The sequence below is a fragment of the Lipotes vexillifer genome, unplaced genomic scaffold (assembly GCF_000442215.2).
Source record: "Lipotes vexillifer unplaced genomic scaffold, Lipotes_vexillifer_v1.1 scaffold629, whole genome shotgun sequence".
In the NCBI taxonomy this organism is placed as follows: domain Eukaryota; kingdom Metazoa; phylum Chordata; class Mammalia; order Artiodactyla; family Lipotidae; genus Lipotes; species Lipotes vexillifer.
The window spans coordinates 2,089,674-2,115,436 of record NW_006774188.1 but is presented as its reverse complement, the minus strand read 5'-3'; the positions used below and the strand labels follow the sequence as shown (position 1 = coordinate 2,115,436).

The window sequence follows — 25,763 nt, the reverse complement described above, 5'->3', positions numbered from 1 at the left end:
GGAAAGAGGAGAAGGAAAAGCAAGGGATGTGATGGTGACTGGGTGTTGAATTTTTAAGTGAGATAGGCCCAAAAGGCGACATATGAGCAAAATTTTGAAGGACATTTGGGTGAGCCATGTGGATGGGTATCTGGGAAACCAGCATTCCAGGGGAAGGAGGAGCAAATGCAAAGGTCCTAAAGTAGGAACATGGCTGACATGTTCAGAGGTTAGTAACAAGACTATGTGGCTGAAATAGAGTAAACAAGAAGGAGAGTAGTAGAAGATGAGCTAAAACAGGTAAGGGAGGAGGAGGAGCTTCAAGATAGAGGAGTAAGACGCGGAGGTCACCTTCCTCCCCACAGATACATCAGAAATACATCTACACGTGGAACAGCTCCTACAGAACACCTACTGAACGCTGGCAGAAGACCTCAGACCTCCCAAAAGGCAAGGAACCCTCCACGTACCTGGGTAGGGCAAAAGAAAAAAGAATATTAACAGAGACAAAAGGATAGGGACGGGACCTGCACCAGTGGGAGGGAGCCAAGAAGGATGAAAGGTTTCCACACACTAGGAAGCCCCTTCGTGGGCGGAGACTGTGGGTGGTGGAGGTGGGGGCTTTGGAGCCACGGAGGAGAGCGCAGCAACAGGGGTGCAGAGGGCAAAGCGGAGAGATTCCCGCACAAAGGCTCAGTGCCGACCAGCACTCACCAGCCCAAGAGGCGTGTCTGCCGAGGCGGGCAGGGACTGGGAGCTGAGGCTCAGGCTTCGGTCCGATCGCAGGGAGAGGACTGGGGTAGGTGACGTGAACACAGCCTGAAAGGGTTAGTGCACCACAGCTAGCCGGGAGGGAGTCCGGGAAAAAGTCTGGACCTGCCGAAGAGGCAAGAGACTTTTTCTTCCCTCTTTATTTCCTGTTGCACGAGGAGAGGGATTAAGAGTGCTACTTAAAGAAGCTCCAGAAACATGCGCAAGCAGTGGCTATCAGCGCGGACACCAGGGACAGGCATGAGATGCTAAAGCTGCTGCTGCTGCCGCCGCCACCAAGAAGCCTGTGTGCGAGCACAGTTCACTGTCCATACCTCCCCTCCTGGGAGCCGGTGCAGCCCGCCACAGCCAGGGTCCCGTGATCCAGGGACAACTTCCCCGGGAGAACGCACGGCGTGCCTCAGGCTGGTGCAACGTCACGCCAGCCTGTGCCGCCTCACGCTCGACCCGCATTCCGTACCCCTCCCTCCCCCCCGGCCTGAGTGAGCCAGAGCCCCCGAATCAGCTGCTCCTTTAACCCCGTCCTGTCTGAGTGAAGAAAAGACGCCCTCGGGCGACCTACACGCAGAGGCGGGTCCAAATCCAAAGCTGAATTCCGGGAGCTGTGCGAACAAAGAAGAGAAAGGGAAATCTCTCCCAGCAGCCTCAGGAGCAGCGGATTAAATCTCCACAATCAACTTGATGTACCCTGCATCTGTGGAATACATGAATACACAACGAATCATCCCAAATTGAGGAAATTTGGGATCAACGATATATACATTTTTTTTCCCTTTTTGTGAGTGTGTATGCTTCTGTGTGTGATTTTCTCTCTATAGCTTTGCTTTTATCATTTGTCCTAGGGTTCTGTCTGTTTTTTTTTTTCTTTTAGTATAGTTTTTAGTGCTTGTTATCATTGGTGGATTTGTTTTTTTGGTTTGGTTGCTCGCTTCTTTCCTTTTTTTAAAAAATTTATTATTTAAAATTTTTTATTTTAATAACTTTTTAATTTTATTCTATGTTATCTTCTTCTTTCTTTTTTTCTTTTCTCCCTTTTATTCTGAGTCATGTGGATGACAGGCTCTTGGTGCTCCAGCCAGGCGTCAGGGCTGTGCCTCTGAGGTGGGAGAGCCAAGTTCAGGACATTGTTCCACATGAGACCTCCCAGGTCCACATAATATCAAACGGCGAAAGCTCTCCCAGAGATCTCCATCTCAACGCCAAGACCGAGCTCCACTCAACGACCAGCAAGCTCCAGTGCTGCACACCCTGTCCCAAACAACTAGCAGAACAGGAACACAGCCCAACCCATTAGAGAGGCTGCTAAAATCATAATAAGGCCACAGACACCCCAAAACACACGACCAGATGTGGACCTGCCCACCAGAAAGACAAGATCCAGCCTCATCCACCAGAACACAGGCACTAGTCCCCTCCACTAGGAAACCTACACAACTCACTGAACCAACCTTAGCCACTACAGACAGACACCAAAAACAACGGAAACTATGAACCTGCAGCCTGTGAAAAGGAGCCCCAAACACAGTAAGTTAAGCAAAATGAGAAACAGCAGATGAAGGCGCAAGGTAAAAACCCACCCGACCTAACAAATGAAGAGGAAATAGGCAGTCTACCTGAAAAAGAATTCAGAATAATGATAGTAAAGATGATCCACAGTCTTGGAAATAGAATGGAGAAAATACAAGAAACGTTTAGCAAGGACCTAGAAGAGCTAAAGAGCAAACAAACAGTGATGAACAGCACAATATATGAAATTAAAAATTCTCTAGAAGGGATCAATAGCAGAATAACTGAGGGAGAAGAACGGATAAGTGACCTGGAAGATAAAATAGTGGAAATAACTACTGCAGAGCAGAATAAAGAAAAAAAAATGAAAAGAATTGAGGGCAGTCTCAGAGACCTCTGGGACAACATTAAATGCACCAACATTCAAACTATAGGGGTCCCAGAAGAAGAAGAAGATGAGAAAAAGAAAGGGACTGAGAAAATATTTGTAGAGATTATAGTTGAAAACTTCCCTAATATTGGAAAGGAAATAGTTACTCAAGTCCAGGAAGCACAGAGAGTCCCATACAGGATAAATTCAAAGAGAAACATGTGAAGACACATATTAATCAAACTATCAAAAATTAAATACAAAGACAAAATATTAAAAGCAGCAAGGGAAAAACAACAAATAACATACAAAGGAATCCCCCATAAGGTTAACAGCTGATCTTTCAGCAGAAACTCTGCAAACCAGACGGGAGTGGCAGGACATATTTAAAGTGATGAAGAGGCAAAAGCTACAACCAAGATTACTCTACCCCACAAGGATCTCATTCAGATTCGACAGAGAAATTATTAAAACCTTAACAGACAAGCAAAAGTTAAGAGAATTCAGCACCACCAAACCAGCTTTACAACAAATGCTAAAGGAACTTCTCTATGCAGGAAACACAAGAGAAGGAAAAAACCTACAATAACAAACCCAAAACAATTAAGAAAATGGTAATAGGAACATACATATCCATAATTACCTTAAATGTAAATGGATTAAATGCTCCAACCAAAAGACATAGACTGGCTGAATGGATCCAAAACAAGACCCGTATTATATGCTGTCTACAAGAGACCCACTTCAGACCTAGGGACACATACAGACTAAAAGTAAGGGGATGGAGAAAGATATTACATGCAAATGGAAATCAAAAGAAAGGGGAGTAATAATTCTCATATCACACAAAATAGACTTTAAAACAAATGCTATTACAAGAGACAAAGAAGGACACTACATAATGATCAAGGGTACAATCCAAGAAGAAGATATAACAATTGTAAACATTTATGCACCCAACATAGGAGCACCTCAATACATAAGGCAAATACTAACAGCCGTAAAAGGGGAAATTGACAGTAACACAATCATCGTAGTGGACTTTAACACCCCACTTTCACAAATGGACAGACCATCCAAAATGAAAATAAATAAGGAAACACAAGCTTTAAATGACATTAAACAAGATGGACTTAATTGATATTTATAGGACATTCCATCCAAAAACAACACAATACACTTTCTTCTCAAGTGCTCATGGAATCTTTTCCGGGATAGATCATATCTTCGGTCACAAATCAAGCCTTGGGAAATTTAAGAAAATTGAAATTGTATCAAGTATCTTTTGCGACCATAATGCTTTGAGACTAGATATCAATTGCAGGAAAAAAGTCTGTAAAAAAATACAAACATATAGAGGCTAAACAGTACACTACTTAATAACAAAGAAATCACTGAAGAAATCAAAGAGGAAATCAAAAAATACCTAGAAAGAAATGACAATAAAAACACAACAACCCAAAACCTATGGGATGCAGCAAAAGCAGTTCTAAGAGGGAAGTTTAGAGCAATACAATCCTACGTTAAGAAACAAAAAACATCTCAAATAAACCACCTAACCTTACACCTAAAGCAATTAGAGAAAGAAGAACAAAGAAAAAAACCAAAGTTAGCAGAAGGAAAGAAAGCATGAAAATCAGATGAGAAATAAATGAAAAAGAAATGAAAGGAACGATAGCAAAGAAAAATAAAACTAAAAGCTGATTCTTTGTGAAGATAAACAAAATTGATGAACCATTAGCCAGACTCATCAAGAAAAAAAGGGGGAAGACTCAAATCAATAGAATTAGTATGAAAAAGGAGAAGTAACAACTGACTGCAGAAATACAAAGGATCATGAGGGATTACTACAAGCAACTATATGCCAATAAAACGGACAACCTGGAAGAAATGGACAAATTCTTAGAAATGCGCAACCTTCCGAGACTGAACCAGGAAGAAATAGAATATATGAACAGACCAATCACAAGTAAGGAAATTGAAACTGTGATTAAAAATCTTCCAACAAACAAAAGCCCAGGACCAGATGGCTTCACAGGCAAATGCTATCAAACATTTAGAGAAGAGCTAACACCTATCCTTCTCAAACTCTTCCAAAATAAAGCAGCGGGAGGAACACTCCCAAACTCATTCTATGAGGTCACCATCACCCTGATACCAAAACCAGACAAAGATGTCACAAAGAAAGAAAACTACAGGCCAATATCACTGATGAACATAGATGCAAAAATCCTCAACAAAATACTAGCAAACAGAATCCGACAGCACATTAACAGGATCGTACACCATGATCAAGTGGGCTGTATCCCAGGAATGCAAGGATTCTTCAATATACACAAATCAATCAATGTGATACATCATATTAAGAAATAGAAGGAGATAAACCATATGATCATCTCAGTAGATGCAGAGAAAGCTTTCGACAAAATTCAACACCCGTTTATGATAAAAACCCTGCAGAAAGTAGGCACAGAGGGAACTTACCTAAACATAATAAAGGCCATATATGACAAACCCACAGCCAACGTCATCCTCAATGGTGAAAAACTGAAACCATTTCCACTAAGATCAGGAACAAGACAAGGTTGCTCACTCTCACCACTATTACTCAACGTAGTTTTGGAAGTTTTAACCACAGCAATCAGAGGAGAAAAAGAAATAAAGGGAATCCAAATGGAAAAGAAGAAGTAAAGCTGTCACTGTTTGCAGATGACATGATACTATACACAGAGAATCCTAAAGATGCTACCAGAAAACTACTAGAGCTCATCAGTGAATTTGGTAAAGTAGCAGGATACAAAATTAATGCACAGAAATCTCTTGCATTCCTATACGCTAATGATGAAAAATCTGAAAGTGAAATTAAGGAGATACTCCCATTTACCATTGCAACAAAAAGAATAAAATATCTAGTAATAAACCTACCTAAGGAGACAAAAGACCTGTATGCAGAAAATTATAAGACACTGATGAAAGAAATTAAAGATGATACAAATAGATGGAGAGATATACCATGTTCTTGGATTGGAAGAATCAACATTGTGAAAATGACTCTACTACCCAAAGCAATCTACAGATTCAGTGCAATCCCTATCAAACTACCACTGGCATTTTTCACAGAACTAGAACAAAAAATTTCACAATTTGTATGGAAACACAAAAGACCCCGAATAGCCAAAGCAATCTTGAGAAAGAAAACAGAGCTGGAGGAATCAGGCTCCCTGACTTCAGACTGTACTACAAAGCTACAGTAATCAAGACAGTATGTACTGGCACAAAAACAAAAATATAGATCAATGGAACAGGATAGAAAGCCCAGAGATAAACCCACGCACATATGGTCACCTTATCTTTGATAAAGGAGGCAAGAATATACAGTGGAGAAAGGACAGCCTCTTCAATGAGTGTTGCTGAGAAAACTGGACAGCTACATGTAAAATACTGAAATTAGAACATTCCCTAATACCATACACAAACATAAACTCAAAATGGATTAAAGACCTAAATGTAAGGCCAGACACTATTAAACTCTTAGAGGAAAACATAGGCAGAACACTCTATGACATAAATCACAGCAATATCCTCTCTGACCCACCTCCTAGAGTAATGGAAATAAAAACAAAAATAAACAAATGAGACCTAATGAAACTTAAAAGCTTTTGCACAGCAAAGGGAAGCATAAAGAACACGAAAAGACAACCCTCAGAATGGTAGAAAATATTTGCAAATGAAGCAAGTGACAGAGGATTAATCTCCAATATTTACAAGCAGCTCATGCAGCTCAATATCAAAAAAACAAACATCCCAATCCAAAAATGGGCAGAAGACCTAAAAAGACATTTCTCCAAAGAAGATATACAGGTTGCCAACAAACACATGAAAGAATGCTCAACTAATCATTAGAGAAATGCAAATCAAAACTACAATGAGATATCATCTCACACCGGTCAGAATGGCATCATCAAAAAATCTAGAAACAATAAATGCTGGAGAGGGTGTGGAGAAAAGGAAGTCCTCTTGCACTGTTTGTGGGAATGTAAATTGATACAGCCACTATGGAGAACAGTATGGAGGTTCCTTAAACAACTAAAAATAGAACTACCATATGACCCAGCAATCCCACTACTGGGCATATACCCTGAGAAAACCAGAGTTCAAAAAAGTCATGTACCACAATGTTCATTGCAGCTCTATTTACAATAGCCAGGACATGGAAGCAACCTAAGTGTCCATCAACAGATGAATTCATAAAGAAGATGTGGCACATATATACAATGGAATATTACTCAGCCATAAAAAGAAACGAAATTGAGTTATTTGTAGTGAGGTGGATGGACCTAGAGTCTGTCATACAGAGTGAAGTAAGTCAGAGAGAAAAACAAATACCATACACACACATATATATATAACACATATATATGGAATCTAAGAGAGAAAAAAAAAGAAGAACCTAGGGGCAAGACGGGAATAAAGATGCAGACCTACTAGAGAATGGACTTGAGGATATGGGGACGGAGAAGGGTAAGCTGGGACAAAGTGAGAGAGTGGCATGGACATATATATACTACCAAATGTAAAATAGCTAGCTAGTGGGAAGCAGCCACATAGCACAGGGAGATCAGCTCGGTGCTTTGTGACCACCTAGAGGGGTGGGATAGGGAGGGTGGGAGGTAGGGAGACACAAGAGGGAAGAGATATGGGGATATATGTATATGTGTAACTGATTCACTTTGTTATAAGGCAGAAACTAACACACCATTGTAAAGCAATTATAGTCCAATACAGATGTTAAAATAAATATATCCAATAAATATAGTCCAATAAAGATATTAAGATAAATAGTCCAATAAAGATGTTAAAATAAATAAATAAATAAATAAAAAGAGGTAAGGGAGGCCATATTGTCTGGGTCCTTGTAGGTCAAATTAGTAACTTTGGGTTTGACTGATTGAGATGAAGAGTCAGTTCAATAAGAGCAAAGGAGTAACATCATTTGGCTGATATTTTGACAGGATCTGGCTGCTACATTGAGAATAGACTGTAGACGTTGGCAAGGGTGAAAGCAGGGAGACCTGTTCAGAGGTTACTGTAACAATTCAGGTGAGAAAAGTGGTGGCTCAGTTGGTAGCAATGCCAGTGGTGATACTTGTTCAGAGCTTGGCGAAATGTTTGCTGATAGGTTGGTAGGGAGTGTCAGAGAAAGAGAGGAATCTTGATTTTTACTTTTCTTTATTGGTAAATGCAAGTCATAGCTTTTGTTTAATGTAATATAAATGAAACCATCTGCACCATCGGTCAGTATACTGGGTATTTTAGTTTACTTTGCAGGAAATTGAGCATGTTGTAATTGAAATTACTATGCAGGATGGGAAAGTATCTTAACAATCATTTTATTAATTTAGAGCAAGAATTGTCAAATTATAGCCCCAGGACCAAATCTGCTTTGTAGCCTGGTTTTGTGAATAAAGTTTTATTGGAAGACACACACATTTTTTTTTTTTTTTACATATTGTCTATGGCAGCTTTCCTGCTACAAAAGCAACAGAGGCCCACAAAGCCTAGAATATTTACTGTCTGGCCCTTTATTGAAAAAAGTTTGCTGACCCTTGGTTTCGACCATTGTGTAAGAGTTGTGCCAAAATTTTCCTCTGATCTTTTTCCAAGTATGAAGAAGAAATTTAAGAGGGGACAGGAGGTGACAGTAGAGAGAACAAAAAGGTAATATTCAAATGCTGTCACCAATGTATTTCTCTCCCTTATGTTAGTCTACCTATTTCTTTGCTATGGGTATCCACTTTCCCCTGATCTCTGACGTGCTCTGTGTTGGGATATAAGTGCACATAATTGGCCTGGGGCGGGGGGGCAGGGCTGGGGAATATGTTCTTCTCAACAGTAAAGATTTACTGTAGGAATGAATCTCGGCTGCTAGAGACTACACTGTTGAATTTCACAGTCTTGATAGAAAATACAAAATGAGTACCAGCATCAGTGTGAGCATCAATCTTTATGAAGAATTTGACTCTCTTCTTATGACTTTGTGTAATCCTGTGATGAAATACAAGTAAGTTAGACCCACAATGTTGTTTGCTTTTTATAGGTCTATAATGACGGATTTATACTACCTCAGTCAAACAGATGGAGCAGGTGATTGGCGGGAAAAAGAGGCCAAAGACCTGACAGAGCTGGTCCAGCGGAGAATAACGTATCTTCAGGTAAGAAGGTTAGGTTAAGAAATTAACTTGAGTGAAAAAAAGGAGAATCATAATAAAACTAAAAGTAAGAATTGCTGTTGGTTTTTAGTCTTCCTAGCCCTCACTTTTTGAAAGTATTTGTTCACTGATTTTACCTATTTATTCAAAAAGACTCTATGTTACGCCTTGAGTGGAATACAGAGATGGCTAAAAGAAGGTCCCTGCCCTAAAGGGGGCTACTTCTGACACACGGACATACAAAAACTACAGTGCAAAATAGGGAGTGCTGCATTTATGTGAGAGATTAGATGAAATGCTCATTGGAGGAACCTGTCAGGGATAGCTATGTGGAAAAGGTATTATTTGAACTGAGCTGTAAAGGATAATAAGGTAGGATTAGACACCCAGAAATGGAGAAGAGCATACTAGCTGGAGCATATGATGTAAGTAATGGTCCATACCTGGGAAAGAACAGTACAGGAACCCAATGAGAAATAGGATATTTTAGTTTGTCTGGAGTTTTGGTTGTGCGAAAAGGAGGGTTGGAAAAGGTAGGTTTGGGAGCCAGATTGCAGAGGTCCTTGGGTACAGGTTAAGCTTTATAGTGCATAAGCAGTAAATGGTTGCTGAACGATTTTATTTATTGTATAAACATCATTATAACAACAAATGGGAAATATAAATCAAGGGTAAACTCCCAAGTCCCAGGCCCTTTAAAATATATTCTCTTCATTTTTTGTGTGTGTTCTCTTCTAGCTCTTATTAATATGCTTACCCAGTGTTACATATTTGTAAGTATAGTATTGATTTACTTTTGAATTTTGGTTTTTGCTTAATATGCCATAAGCTTTTTTCTATTTTGGAATCACAACCTGCTTTTGAAAGATTTTTATATGTAAGAGTGGCATGATGAGAGTGCTGCTTTAGTGATATTAATCTGAAAAGTAGTATTTTGCTTGAACTGGATTCATTGTAAGAGGCTAGAAGCAAGGAGAGTGTTTAGGATATGAGGACCATACTGAAGCTGAGAAATACTGAGGTGTGTGGCAGTTTGCATTGGAAGTGAAGAGACAAATTTGAGAGAGTTTGGGAAGATCGAATTGATAGGCCTGTCCAAGTAGCCGAAGGAGCTGGAATGAATGGGGTAATATGTCATTAACTGAAAAGAAACTTAAATCAGGGGAAAACAATGTATTAGTAAATAGAATTTAACACTCCAAATGCTTGAAGTTGAAATGATCATGCTCATCCTCTTCTAGTACTATTGATGGTATATATACTTTCTGTGTATAATCACTCTGTTTTCCTTTTAAGGTTAAGGTGCTTTATAAAAGCAAAATAATAGCCAGTGACTTTATTCTGTATATTTTAAGATGTACATTTTCCTATACTTAAATAGGAAAAAGCAGAAAATCAGGTGTTTCAAGAGTTCGTTAAAAACGAAACTGATCTTGGCATGATTTCTTGGTCTCATACCCCCATAGCCATTCATCAGAGGTGTCTGTAGAATGAGAAACACTTGCCTCCTGTAGGGAAGAGGTAATTATCTCCTATCAACTAGAACCTCATTCAACGAACTGTAAACAGCTGGTGGCTCAGAACTATCATCCTCATTTGAAATGGAAATAACTCTGGTTTCTGAGTTTCTTCCATTTGCACATATTCATTAAATTTTCACACCACAAAAGTTATATTTAAACTATGATTTGGCCATAGTTTAGCACCACCCCCAACCCGCCAATAACAAGTACCTGCCACTTGCTTTAGTTTCTTTTTTCCTCTTGGTTTTTAAGTAGGCAAGTGTTTTCACCAGTAGTGTGAATTTCATCTTCTATGTGCTGATTTCTGTGGTTCTGTTTTAGAGAATTTCACTTGTAAATCATGCTAATGATTTAAAACTATATTGGCTTTTTAAACCTTTCAGACTTACAGTAAAACATTGTTTCACATGGACCTTAACTTCAATTTAAAATATTAATTATTTAAGAAATTCTTACTTTCATGCTTTTCTTTTTTTTTATTGGAAAAGAAAATGCAATTTTTAATATTAAAGGAGATGGGGGAAATCTCAATAGGAAAAGCCATATTTTAGAAAAATATTTTTCTTTAAATATTCAATGTATTTACGATCATTTTTTCCATTTTTGAAGTTAAGAACTGTATTTGTAACGTATGATTTTTCAGAGATTAAAGATGCCAGTCACTCACTCTTCAGCTTCTCTGGATGGAGGTGAATAAGGGTCCTTTCACCCATTCCAACAAAATTAAAAATGCGTATTTGTAAGGAATGCTTTCTGACTTGAATTTTTATTCCTTTAAAATGAATGATTTGTCACTGGTTTAACTAAATGGATTAGAGAGTTTAATCAGAAGAGTTGAGCTATTTATACAGATTTTTTTAGAGTGATTACATTTTTCCATTACATGTTTTATTGATATTCAAATCTACTGGTGTTTCCATACCTTTATTTTAAGTGAAATACTACTGTAAAAAAACTATTTAAGCAACTTAGATTCTGAAAGACTTCAACAGGGCTTAGAAAATAAATAGTATACTAGGAAATAAAGCTAAAAAGGGGGATAAAGGAGAAAATCTTTGACTTTTGGTACCTATATTCAAAATAAAAATAAGCACTTCGTATAACTTATTGATGGAGATTGTAGAAGGCTCTCCTTATTTAGCCATCAGCCAGCTGTTATATAAAGATGGTAATAATTGTATCTAAGTAGAAAATAATAGGGAAAAGATATAATAAAAGCAAATATTTTTAACATTTTTAATCTCTTTGGGAGATTTTAGTCATTTAAATACCTTATTGTATTCTTGATAAATAATTCAGATAATTTTATAATTTACTTGCAATTGGTTTGTATAGTTGAAAACATTTTCAGTTTTACTAGATTTTTACTTATACTCATGAGACTTATTGTCACTTCTCATTATCACCAACAAGGATTTTTTTAAAACGCTGATTTGTTTAAGGTATAATGCAAGACCTAGTACAAAGAAAAAAGCCTAGATTAAACCCTTGTCACCTGCTATATAAAAATTAATTAATTAATTAATTAATTAATTAATTAATTTTTTAAAGAAGAAGCTTGATTTCCAGAAGTGGGGTGGGGGGGAAACCCTTGTCTTAATCCATAATAGGCGTCACTTTAAATCTAAGCCTTTCTTTCTGCAGTTATCCAATCCTTTGAATTGAGCAAATATCATTATGTCTCATGAAAATCCTGCTTGATTTACAATCATATAGTACAGTTAAGTTTGGTCTCAATTTTAGATTTCCATTCATTTATTATCATATACCTTGGTTTTACTTGGGAGAAGCAATTTCACAAGATACTGGAAAATAAAAAGGAACTAGGGCAACTGGACTTCAGTGGGACAAAGTTCTGTGGTTGTCTTAATTAAGATTATTTTCTCTTCAGAGTTGAAGGCCCTATGGCATGGTATAAAAAGACTAAAATGAGTAAAAGATTATAATAATCTCACTGAAGACAACCCCAGGTATACTATTAGGCTCAAGTAGAATGGACCAAGTAATTCTCTTAAGGTCTTAATCTTTTATATGTTTATCTGAAAAGTTCTTCAACCATAAAGTGAACATGAAATACTGTTAAGTCTAAATAGACCACAAAAAAGGATACTTGTTCATATATGAGAGCTGAAACAAGCAGGTAAAGTGGCACCTTGTTTGACCTCAGCTGAGAACTTGTGCTTCACGAGGCTCCCAGTTTTCACTGTATTGCACGTGTTCACAAGTGACCTGAAAGCACCTCAAGTATTGATTTTGAGGTTACAAATAAATTTTAGCTAGTAGGCAATTTTGGAATCCATGGATAGTGAGGATCAACTATTTATAATGAAAAAAATCCCAACAAATTATAGATTTTATGAAGTTGACAAATACCACAAACACAAAACTCCAGAAGAATAAAAATTTTTATTAACTGCCTGACACTCTTTATAATATTGTTGCCCCACATTCCTTGGCTGCGTACTCTTTGATTACAATTTGTAATATTTTCTATAAGGTGAATTGACAGTGATTTTGTAATATTTTTTATAAAGAAAAAGGGAAGATTAAATCAGATTTTTCTCTAGCATGGTTGATCAAAAAAGTTTTTTTAATTATTAATATTTGTGATACATAACATTTGCAACTTCACGTACAGACATACGTTGTGTTTATAGTACTGCTATGAGCTTGTGCCCTGCATACAAAGGAATTCATATAAATTCTGTTTCATGTGATTCTCATCAAAAGAAAGTATGCGACATATAATTGTTTTATGCTGCATTTTAAATTGTATACGCTACATTTTTGAGGTTATTAATGAGAGAAGAAAACTTTTGTGTTGACTAGGCATCACTGAGAACTGGCTCCACCTCTCTTATTACCTGATACTTCTCATCCTGGGCACCATGGGGCACATTCACATCACAGTGCAACCTCTTGCCCTGTACCTATATTTATGTCACAAAAATAACTGCACAAAAGCAACCATGAACCACATACATGTATCCCTCTAAATCTAAACTAAGTGAATCCCCAGCTTAATTTTCCCATAAGAGGACCCCAGAAATGTTGAAGGCCACTTCATTTCCACCCAATACCGACACCAACACTGGGGAAGTGAAGTGGATGGGAGGGAGTTTCAAGTGGAAAGAGATATCTATCGTAACTCATTGTAGACAAATTTTGCAAATTTTGACCAGGTGAACACGCTACACAAGTCCCCCTCCTCCCAGGGCCTTTGAAGGGACCTGTGTAAATGAGGGTCCCTGAAGCATACTGTTACCGAGTCCAAGCTCACTCTGCTCACTGCACGACAGACAAGTGAGCCAGAGACAAGGAATACGACTTTATTCGGAAAGCCAGAAGACCGAGAAGATGGCAGACTAGTGTCTCCGGAAAACCGTCTTATCGGGGTCTGGTTGCCAGTTTCTTTTATAGAATCAGAGAGGTAGATGCGGTGAGGAAGTAAAGTAAAAGGGCCATTTGGCAAAAAAAAAAAAAAAAAAAAAAAAAAAAAGGGCCATTTGTCTTGCAAAACATCTCCTGACCAGCCTTGGTGAGGGGATGTGTTAGTTTCCTCTTTCTTGCAGCCATTCACAGGTGGACAGGGTCAGATTTTCTCCCTGTGAGTTGAACAGCAGACGGGCAGTGTTCCCTGAGGCAGCCCATTATGTATTATTATAATAACAAAAACAATGAAAAGCAAAGGTTAAAGTCAAAGAAACAGATCCAACGTGGAGTCCATTTAGCTCTTTCCTGTTACAATACATCTCAGTAAATCCACTCTGCCCACAAGAAAGCTCTTGAAGTAGGAGGGAACCTGAAGTCCCTTTAGGGGGTTCTAAGTCCTGCTCCAGAGACATAAGATTACCCAAGAACACTAACGGGTTAGAAGCCTGAAATGGAGAAAGACATTGCAAAATTAGATGAAAAGTGATAGATGCTGACTGTTAAGATTGGGTGGGTTCTGTCTCAAGTACATAGATACAATAAAGACTATGTTGCCTCCAGTTAAAATTTTGCTTTAATTTGATATTGGAACAGCAGCTTTCCATTAAAGAGTGCTAACCTCTGACTAGGACTTTCACTTTCACTCTCCAGCACTCCCTGGAGTATGCAGCACTTTCTCAAATTGACCATCTTATAATTATCAGCCTCTGTTAACTGACTGCCTACAACTTTTGTGAAAGGCAGCTATGCTGTAGGTGTGAGTCCTGGTTACTGTAGACCAAAACTGAGTGGCCTATCCCCTGACTTTTTCTGTCTGTTCAGTACACCTCACTACACCTTCTGCTCCCTCCCCGTAATTGCTTAGCTCAGGATAGAGTATTGACTAAGGATCTAAGATCAAATAAGTCATAAGTAGGGCTCAGTGATGTCATAAAAGCATACAACTACATGTCTGTGCAATTAATTATAATATATATAGATATGCTCTGATCCTAGAAAATGGGCATGATAGTTCTCACACATCCATTATGGTACTGTGGTAGCCTTTCTAAAAGAGCTTGGATGTTTGAGTGCTTGGATGTTTTATGTGGAATGCGATCATAAATCTGACCTACCTAAACCAAAAATGCCAGTTGTGATAAATATCAGGGGGTGGTGTATGTGACTTGCATAGCTCACATCACTTCAAAAACCCATCTGAGAAAGGTTTGCACTGATTCTTGTTTCTGTATGGAAAATAGAGGCATTCAAGTCATTACATTGGTGTTACACTGGGCTCAAGGTTTGGGTCAGTCATTTTGAAAAGAGATGGTAAAACATCCAGATATCTCAAGGTCTCATTAAAGACCTTAAATTGGGAAGGCGAAAGGGAGCAGATATTTCTTCTTGTTCTTCTGGTGCATTAAAGGAAGTTATGAGGATGAAGAATGTTTGCAAGCTGCCATTTCCAAGCACTTTCTGTATTGCTAGGTATTATGCAAAGTAACTCTCATGAGGCAGGTGTTGTTATACTCAGTAAGCAGAATAAACTGAGGATTAGAGAGGTTTGTATAACTTGCCTAGTAAATGGCAGAGGGAAAAGGAAGAGTCTTAACTCCAAGTCTTTATATTCACCATTTAAGAAGTAGTTTGAAGAGCCAGTTTGTTTTTTCTTGGTGGTTTGTTGAAGGTTCCTGACTGGGTATAAGCTTCAGGGCTGCTTGTAATATTGGCTGGTGAAGCCACATCCTCTTTTGCATTTACCCATCACTAGCAAATGGGACCTTGCTACAAAAACCTTGAACAATTAGATTTCTCATGTACTTAGTTAATAAATGTTTTGTGCTGGTCTCAGCCTATTAGAAAGCAGTGTTGTGGTTGGACTGGCCCTTGTGGTTCTTACTATGATCGCAAGACACCTGTTAGCAATAATCATCCGGAAACTGAAATAAATAAAGGTTTATTACTTACATGACCTGGGAATTACATAGCACACCTGGAGCCACACAGCCAGGTTGTGTGTGTGTGTGTGGAGAGAGAACGTGTGGGCTTGGGGTTCTGATTTTTAGGGCCTTCAGGAGTTCACTCTTTTTTTTCTGTTTTTTTTTAATTTAATTAATTAATTAATTAATTAATTTTTGGCTGTGTTGGGTCTTCGTTTCTGCGCGAGGGCTTTCTCTAGTTGCGGCGAGTGGGGGCCACTCTTCATCGCGGTGCACGGGGCTCTCACTGTCGCGGCCTCTCTTGTTGCGGAGCCCAGGCTCCAGACACGCAGGCTCAGTAGTTGTGGCTCACGGGCCTAGTTGCTCCGCAGCATGTGGGATCTTCCCAGACCAGGGCTCGAACCCGTGTATCCTGCATTGGTAGGCAGATCCTCAACCACTGCGCCACCAGGGAAGCCCGAGGAGTTCACTCTTTATGAGCAAATTTAAAACAAAAGAGCAGGAATTTAAAGCAAGGGAAGGGAAAAAACAAGTGGCCCAAATGGTCAGTTACTGAAATCAACCGAGATCTCTAAAACAAAGGAGCCTCAGTGGGCAGGGCGGGTGGGGGGCGGGCACTGTGGGTCTTTAGCTAGTCCTGAGGCTGCACTGTGTTAATTGGAAATACCCCTCTTTGAATTGGATGCTTTGGCAGTCAAAGCTGAAGACAGGTACTTGCCTTTTATGGAAAGAAAAGCTAACTGTCAGGGTTTACATTAAAATAGAGGAAGGTGAGGTATAACTTTTAAATAGCTAAATGAGTAAAATGTGAAGTTTCCAGACATGGATTCTGCCTGTGTGTGTGTTTGTGTGTGTGTGTGTGTGTTTTCCACTTCTTAAGATGATTTTCTTCGTCATTATCATTATAAGAGATTACCAGTTGTGCAAATACACATAAATTTGCAAAAGTCACTAGAGAATATAAATTTCTTTTTTCAGGAATGAACAAATCTGAAGAAAATAGGAAGTTGGTAATATGGAAATCCTATGGAAAGTGTCATTATTGTCTTTAATTGTAACAGTTGTCATGAGAGGTGATTTTCTCTCTGGATTATAAAAAGTTTAACTCAGTTGTGGTAGAATACAGAATTATGTGCTAAGTAGATTAAAACCCAGAGGTGTGAGTAGAAAGCCTGATTATTTCACAGAAGAAATGTTAAACATATCCTGACCTGCCCATTATATCTATCATGCATCTTTCTTTCCAGCTGGTAAAAAATGAATATCAGTTGTTCCCATCCAGTTTTCAGTTTTGTTCTATATGTAGTAGAACAAATCCTTTAATATTCCAAGTATATTTATGGACTAGTGTTACCAAACCAAACTTGGGTCTGCTCACCTGACACACAGCAAAGCCAAACTAGTGACGCTGGGTTGTGGTGAAAGAAAGTACAGCATTTATTGCAGGGTGCCAAGCAGTGTTTGAATGGGTAGCTTGTGCTCAAAAATCCTGAACCCTCCAATGGCTTTCTGGGGAGGATTTTTAAAGGCAACATTTGGGGGTGATAGTTGCAGCTTGTGGACTTTCTTGTGATTGGTTGGTGGTGAGGTTTCAGGAATCTTAATCATCAATCTTCCTGGTTCCAACTAGTCTGGAGTCTGTGTGCTTGTGGTCACCATCTACCACCTGGGTGAGGGTCTTAGTTTTTGCAGAACAACTCAAAGATATGCATCAGATTGTTATATATATATCCCTTCAGGAGGAACTATGGCTCTGTTTTACAATCATTACTTTTCTTTCTGCTTTGTTTCTGCTTTCCCTCACTTCCCTAATTAGGAACTGTTTTGAGTCTGCTCTTTGGAGCTCGGAAGACCTAGGAGACTAAAACCTTTTTATACAAACAAGAAATGGGGGACAAAGAGGGTTATTAGTACTGGGGAGGGCCCCACAGGGTCCTGCTCAGTTTCAGTTCCCCTTTTCTATGATACTCCTCAATCCTGAGGGGGAACATGGGCAGGACAAAAAAGGAATACAGTTTTGGGTAGAGAAGTTAATCATACATTTGGCAGGGGAACTTGGTTTCAAGGGGACTCAGTTTCACTAGGTAAAACTAGTCGTCAGAAAGATGAGTCTAGATTTTAGCAGCTCACACATCAGGAAAATAATGCTGCTTGTTTAAATAGAAAGTAATGTGGGCATTGGAGAATCTCCTTCGGTTTATTGAGGGACTAAATCTGTGTGACTCACAAATGATAAAAGGCCTCCGAAGTTTTATCAAAGTAGTGTTACTGAGTCCAAGCTCACTCTGCCCGCCGCATGACAGGCCAATAAATCAAGAGACTAGGTGTTGAGGCAAGGAATATGACTTTATTCGGAAAGCCCGCAGACTGAGAAGATGGCGAACTAGGGTCCCCCAAAAAACCATCTTATAGGGGTCTGGATGCCAGTTTCTTCTATAGAATCAGAGAAGGAAGTAAAGTAAAAAAGGCAGAATAGAGAAGGAGAGGCAGGGAGGAAGTAAAGTAAAAAGGGCCAACAGTCTTTTTTTTTTTTTTTTTTTTTTTGTGCTACGTGGGCCTCTCACTGTTGTGGCCTCTCCCGTTGCGGAGCACGGCCTCGGGACGCGCAGGCTCAGCAGCCATGGCTCACGGGCCCAGCCGCTCCGCGGCATGTGGGATCTTCCCGGACCGGGGCACGAACCTATGTCCCCTGCATCAGCAGGGGGACTCTCAACCACTGCGCCACCACGGAAGCCCAGGCCACCAATCTTGCAAAACATCTCCAGCCAGTCTCGGCTGGGATGTGTTAATTTCTTCTTTCTTACAGCCATTCACAGGTGGGCAGGGTTCCCTGAGGCAGGCCATTATGTATGATTATAATAATAAAAGCAACGAAAAGCAAAGGGGAAAGTCAAAGAAACAGATCCAGCATGGAGTCAAAATTATCTCTTCCCTGTTACAGTAGAATACAGAATAGAACAAGATATGATTTCCTATATCCTTAGGGAGCATGTATTCATACCCATCTTATCTGATGTTGGTTTTCCTTTTGCCTCACTATTTTTACAGATTTTACTGGCTTAAACCAGAGGTCAGCAAATTACTGCACTCCAGCCAAAACCACATCAACTGCTTTTGTAAATAAAGTTTTATTGGAACATAGCCATGCACATTTGTTTATATATCATCTATGACTGCTTTCAGGCTACAGTGGCAAAGTTAAATAATTGTGCCAGAGAAAATGTGGCCTGCAAAGCCAAAGATATTTACTGTGTGGTTCTTTACAGGAAAAGCTTGCCAACTGTGGCCTAGACAGTGATGGAAGTAATTCTTAAATATTTTTGCCTTCTATTTACCTTTATTTCTTCCTCTGATTCCTTCAATTATATATGAACTCTTGTCTGTATTTGAGATGTCAGCTCTCTGGACATATCCCATTGTTAGCCACCTGCTGAAGCTCCTGTCCCAAGCAATCAGTTATTTTTCCCATTCATTAGATCATGGGACTGGATATGAACGGTCTGTAAGGACGCAGCAATATATACTTTCTGCTCTGTCACAAACTTTGGGCACTATCTGTTCACTTAAAATCATTATTAAGAGCACGGTGATCCTCTTAAGACATAGTAAGGAAAAACGTTAATGATAGCGAAGGTTTCAAATGCAAAATGATGCCTGCTTAAATACTGGAACAAAATCTTGATTTATTCTGAATAATATCAGGGTCTACAAGAGGGGATTTGAAGCATCTGTGCTAATGAAATCAGTTTTCATTGTACTTTATCTTCAATTTCTTGCATGTTGGATGTAGAGAGGGAATGAGGGTTAGTAACTGTTTTCCTTTAGTTCATAATTTTCTTCTGTTTTACTCTATATTAAAGCTCTGCTGGTATATTTGGGCTATTGTTGTCATGCTATCACAAGAGGCTCTAATAGCCAAAAAGATTAAGATGCAGATAGAAAAAGAAGCATCTAGAGATTTCAATATGGAGAATTAGGGAGTCACTGAGTATATCTGAATGGATAGAGACAGGTCATTATTTTCACCATTGTTTGTTACTGTTTTCTCTCAACTATTTCATGTCTTTGCCATAACAATTGCACTTTTACTGCATTCTCTTTTTATTGTCATAACCACTGTTCATTATTAAACAAAATACATCACCTATACAAATTCAGTATTTTTATATATCTTCACACCGTTATTTCTTCTACCAAGCTGATGCATATCAGAGGCTATCTAGGATTCTTGGAAGAATTCTAGTTTACCTTCTGACAATAGAATAGTCCTGTGGCTTTGGATGCTTCTCTTGCTCAGATCTACCTGAGGCTGGTGGTTTTTTGTCTGTTTGCTTGTTTGGAGGTTTTTTTGGTTTGTTTATGTGCTTTATTTTGAATTTTGGTCTGAATCCTCTCCACCTGGAGTGATTAAAGGTTGGCTGGACTTACTGGGTTCAGAAGTATCAGGGCTAGCAGAGGAGACCATATCTTGAAGCTGCAAGTACCATCAGAAATAAGGAGGGGTTGTTATAGTATGCCATGTGAGAAGATTGATTATATGTAAGGGGTTAGGGGCAGGATAGATGCTATGTTTGGCTTTGCAACCAAAGACCTAGTGCCCTGCCTTTTCTATTTATATAATTCATGGAAAAGGAAATAAAGCTGAACCCTAAGAGAAAGCTTTTATGTATAAGGAATCCTTCCTGTGTTTAAAGCCTACATCCTATAGAGGCTTTGAATGATCTCTTTGTGTTCACTACTAGAGTTCTTTAATTCAAACAAACGTTATATTTTCCTTTTACACAGGACGATACAGTGCCCTATTATTTTCAAGTTTAAACTTGTTGAAAAAAATTAGTTTACCATTGTTTTATTGATTGATTTATTGATTGATGGCTGCATTGGGTCTTTGTTGCTGCGCGCTGGCTTTCTCTAGCTGCGGGGGGGGGGGCTACTCTTCGTTGCGGTGCACAGGCTTCTCATTGTGGTGACTTCTCTTGTTGCGGAGCACGGGCTCTAGGCATGCGAGCTTCAGTAGTTGAGGCGCACAGGTCCAGTAGTTGTGGCTCGTGGGCTCTAGAGCGCAGGCTCAGTGGTTGTGGCGCACAGGCTTAGTTGCTCCGCGGCATGTGGGATCTTCCCAGACCAGGGCTCGAACCCGTGTCTCCTGCATTGGCAAGCAGATTCTTAACCACTGCGCCACCAGAGAAGCCCCCGCTTACCATTTTTAAAAGGAACTTATACGATCAAATGCCTCTGGAAACACAAAGTCATCCGTTTGCCAATAAGTAAGTAGCATTATAGATATGAGTTAAATATGCATTAAATGTTTGAGAATATCTTGGCCTTAAAATACAGGCTTCTGTTTCTGGATAAGATATAGTAAATACATTATACCCTATTCTTCCTGTTAATTGCAACTGAAAAAAAAATTCCTATACACAGTGATTTTCTTGTGTTTTGTTTGTTTTGCCTCCTGTATATTCTGGGTGGGGGTGCTGGAGAATCCTCCAAACTAGAAATATCAGTGGACGGAGCTGGAAAAAGCCCCATTTTTATTATATCTACCCTATCACAAGTGAACATAATGAAAAACGTTTCACCACTGCTCCCCTCAGGTGTCACAGTTGTAGAGAACGAGCAGATAGCCATGTCCTCCGTACCTGCCCTGCAATAAAAAGGGCACCCCTACCTCTCCCAACTGGTGTTACAACTGCAGAGACTTTGGGCAAAGCCTTGTTCACCATCGCCACACTGCAGTAATGAGGCAGTTCCCATTTCCCTCCACTAGAGTAGAGGGAGGGTTGTGAAGAGGAGGGAGCTAGATAAAGGGACTTTTAGAATCTATGTTTGAAACCCTGGGCAGACCTCTGAATATCCCATGCGTGAAACCTATCAGAATCAATATAGAAAAAGGTTTGAGAACTGAACTTAGGTATGATATACCACCCAGGCTTCAGACTGGCCTCTGGGCAGTCCACAAGTGGAACAGGACAAAAGAGCACTGAAAAGGCATTAACAATTAAATTGACATTTGAGCCACAGCTCATAAACGTGAGCTAGGAGTCCAAACAGTTTGACTGCCTACTAAAATAGATAATTTAAATAGAAAGCAGAGTCTCATAACATAATATTCATCATCATACCAAGAGCCAGGAAAATCATAATTCAAATGACAAAAGATAATCAGCAGACACCACACTGAGATGACACAGATGTTAGAATAACCTGACAAGGATTTTAAAGAAGCTATAATAATGAAAATGCTCCAATAAGCAATTACAGACTTGAAACAAGTAAAAAAATAGAAAGCCTCAGTAAAGAAATAGATGATACATGGAAAAACCAAATAGAAATTTTAGAACTGAGAAAATATAATAACCTCAGTGAAAAAAACTGGCTCATAGTAGAATAGCTATAACAGAAGAAAGAATCACTGCACTTGAAGTTAGATCAATGGAAATTATCCACTCCAGCAACAGAGAGAATAAAGATTTTTTAAAAAGTAAACAGGGCCTCAGGGATCTGTGGGGCAATAACAATTTTTTTTTTTTTTAATGTTTGTATCTTTGGAGTCTCAGAGAGAATTAAGAGTGAAGGATTGATGAAGTGATTGAAAACTTCCTAAATCTGGCAAACCAACATATTCAGGAAGTTGAGCAAACTCCTAAAGGGAAAAACCCAAAGTAATCCATTCCCAGACACTTTATAAGTAATTTGCTGAAAACTAAAGACAAAGAGAAAATTCTTTAAAGCAGCCAGAGCAAAGCAGTTCATTACCTGCAATGCATCTGAATCAGAAAACACGGAGGCCGGAAAGAAGTAGTGAGACATATTTAAAGTGCCCAAAGTAAAGAACTATCAACCCAGAATTCTTCATCCAGTGAAAGTATGAGATGAAATTAAGACATTTTCAGATGAAGGAAAACTAAGAGAGTTTTTTGCCAGCAGACTTGCTGTAAAAAAGGAAATTCTTCAGACAAACAGAAAGCGATGACAGAAGGAAACATGGACTATCAGGAATGAAAAAAGTACAAATGAAAGAGTAGATACAGGGTAACTGACTAGTTTCCTCCCCTTAAGTTTTTTAAATGGTTTGATGGTAAAAAGCAAAATTTATAATATTGTCTAATATAGTTTTCAGTGTAATTTTTTTTTTCATTCTCAGTTTTCCCTGAGATATAACGGTAATTCTTAAGACAAAAGGGGAGAGAGTAAACAGACCTAAAAGTTATAGCAAGGTTTCTACATTCCACTTGAAACAGTGAAATGTTGGTATGAGTAAATTGTAATAAACTATGTGTATATAAATTGTAATCCCCAGAGCAGCCATTTAAAATACTCTATGACGGTATGTACTTTAAAAAAATAAACACTATAGCCAAACCAAAATTGAATACTAAATGAAGTTCAAATCATGCACAGGAAAGCAGGAAAAGGTGTTGGATTTTGTCAAATGCTTTTTCTTTATTAATTGGTGTGATCATGTAGTTCTTCTTTAAACTGTTAACGTGGTTACATTGAATGAATTTTGAATACTTAACCAGTTTTGCTTTTCTGGAATAACCCTACTCGGTCATGATATATATATTAAAATGATAAAAAATATTTTGACATATGATAAAAAATGTTGACAAAATCCAACATCCATTCATGATGAAACACTCTGCAGACTAGGAATAGAAGGGACATTCTTCAATCTGTTAATAAAGCATCTTCAGGTAACAACCTACAGGTAATATCACACTTAATGGTGATTTCCATAGGCTTTTCCCCTAAAATTGGGAATGAGGCAAGGGTGTCTGCTCTCACCACTCCTGTTCAACGTAGTAATGGAAGTTCTGTGCAGGGCAGTAAGGCAAGACAAAGAAATGAATGGCATACATACTAGGAAGAAAGAAAATTGTCTTTATTTGCAAATGACATGATTGTCTGCATAGAAAAGTACCAAATAATCTACCAAAAAACAACCACCACACGATAATAAAACTCTTAGGGCTTCCCTGGTGGCGCAGTGGTTGAGAGTCCGCCTGCCGATGCAGGGAACTCGGGTTCGTGCCCCGGTCCGGGAAGATCCCACGTGCCGCGGAGCGGCTGGGTCCGTGAGCCATGGCCGCTGAGCCTGCGCGTCCGGAGCCTGTGCTCCGCAACGGGAGAGGCCACAACAGTGAGAGGCCCGTGTACCGCAAAACAAACAAACAAAAACTCCTAGAACATTTAAGTGAATTTAGCAAAGTCACAGGATATATGGTCAGCACACAAAAATTAATCATACTTCTACATCCCAGCAACAAACAATTAGAAACCAAAATTTTATGCCATCATGCTATTTACACTTATTCGTAAAAATGAAAAAGCAATACTTAAAATACTTGTGTAATGCTGATGAAGGAAGACCTAAATGAATGAGTGGACATACTGTGTTCATGGGTTGGAAGACTCAGCATAGAAAAGCTGCCAGTTCTTCCCAATTTGATCCATAGGGTTAGCACAATTCCCATCAGAACTCTAGCAAGTCTTTTTCTTCTTGTATGTATAGACAAATTGATTTCAAAATTTAAATAGAAAGGCAAAATAACTAAAATAGCTAAAGCAATTTTGAGAAAGAAGAATAAAGTTAGAGGAATCACACTTTCTACCTTTAAGACTTAGAAGTAGATCTAAAATAATCAAGGTAGTGTATGGTGTTGGAGGAGGGTTAGACATTTAGATCAGTGGAACAGAACAGAGTCTAAAATAAACCCACATAGGTACGCTAACTTCCTTTTTTTCCATTAGAGGTGAAATTTGCATAACATCAAATTAACCATCTTAAAGTGAACAGTTCAGTGGCACTTAGTGCATTTACAAGGTTATGCAAGCGCTGCCTCTATCCAGTCCCCACATATTTCATCAGCTCAAAAGAAAACTCCATACCCATTAAGCGTTGGTTCTCCATTCCCCCATTTTCCCCTTCCCCCAGCCCCTGGTAACCACCAATATGCATTCTCTATGGATTTTCCTATTCTGAATATTTCACGTAAATGGGATCATACAACATGCGACCTTTTCTGTCTGGCTTCTTTCACTTGGCATAGTATTTTCAAGTTTCATACATGTTGTAGCTTGTGTTAGTACTTCATTCCTTTTTATGGCTGAATAACATTCCATTGTATGGATGTACCAATATTTGTCCATTCATTCACTGATGGACATTTGAGCTGCTTCTGCTATCTGAGCACTGCTATGATATGCCTCTGCATGTATTTGTTTGAGTATCAGTTTTCAGTTCTTTTGAGTATACACCTATGAGTGGGCAATTGATTTTTAAGAGAGGTACCAAAGCAATCCAATGGAGGAACCATAGTCTTTTCAATACATAATGTTGGAATCATTGGACATCTCATAAGCAAAAACTGAACCTTGACCTAAACCTCACACTTTACTTAAAATTTAACTCAAAATGGATAGTAAATCTGACAGATAAAATAAATGTGACATGTAAAACTATAAAGCTTTCTATATGTAAAGCTATAAAACTATAAAGAAAATCTTTGGAATAAATCTTTGTGACTTAGGCTAAAAGTTCTTAAACGTGACACCAAAAGAATGGTTCGTAAAAGAAAAAAAAGTAAATTGGAGTTTTATCAAAATTAAAAACTTTTGATCTGAGAATGTTACCCTGTTAAAGAAGATGAAAATACAGGCCATAGTCTGGGAGAAAGTCTTTGCAAATCACACATCCAAGAAAGGTCCTGTATCCAGAATGTATTAAGAACTCTCTAATCTCAACAGTAAGAAACAATCCAGTCAAAAAATGGGTAAAAGTTTTGAATAGACAACTTTACCAGAGGGTAAATATGGATAACAAATAAGCACACGAAAAGATGTCCAAAATCGTAAACTATTAGGGGAATGCAACTTAAAAACATAATGAGATACCACTACACACCTATCAGAATGGCTAAAGTAATGCTGAGCAACCAGCTCTCTCATAGATTCTTCATGGGAATATAAAATGGTACAGCCATTCTGGGATATAGTTTGGCAGTTTGCTATAAAGTTAAACATGTCCTTACCGTGTGGTTCAGCA

General features: G+C 38.7%; 1 protein-coding gene across 1 annotated transcript in view; it reads left to right on the top strand.

Moving 5' to 3' along the window:
• The window catches only part of FUT8 (fucosyltransferase 8), a 159,639-nt gene that overhangs the window by 64,629 nt on the left and 69,247 nt on the right, over nucleotides 1-25,763 (top strand). Inside the window, exon 4 of the mRNA XM_007449024.1 lies at nucleotides 8,724-8,838. Within this exon, the coding sequence (XP_007449086.1) occupies nucleotides 8,724-8,838 (115 nt within the window). The remainder of the gene's footprint in view (nucleotides 1-8,723; nucleotides 8,839-25,763) is intronic.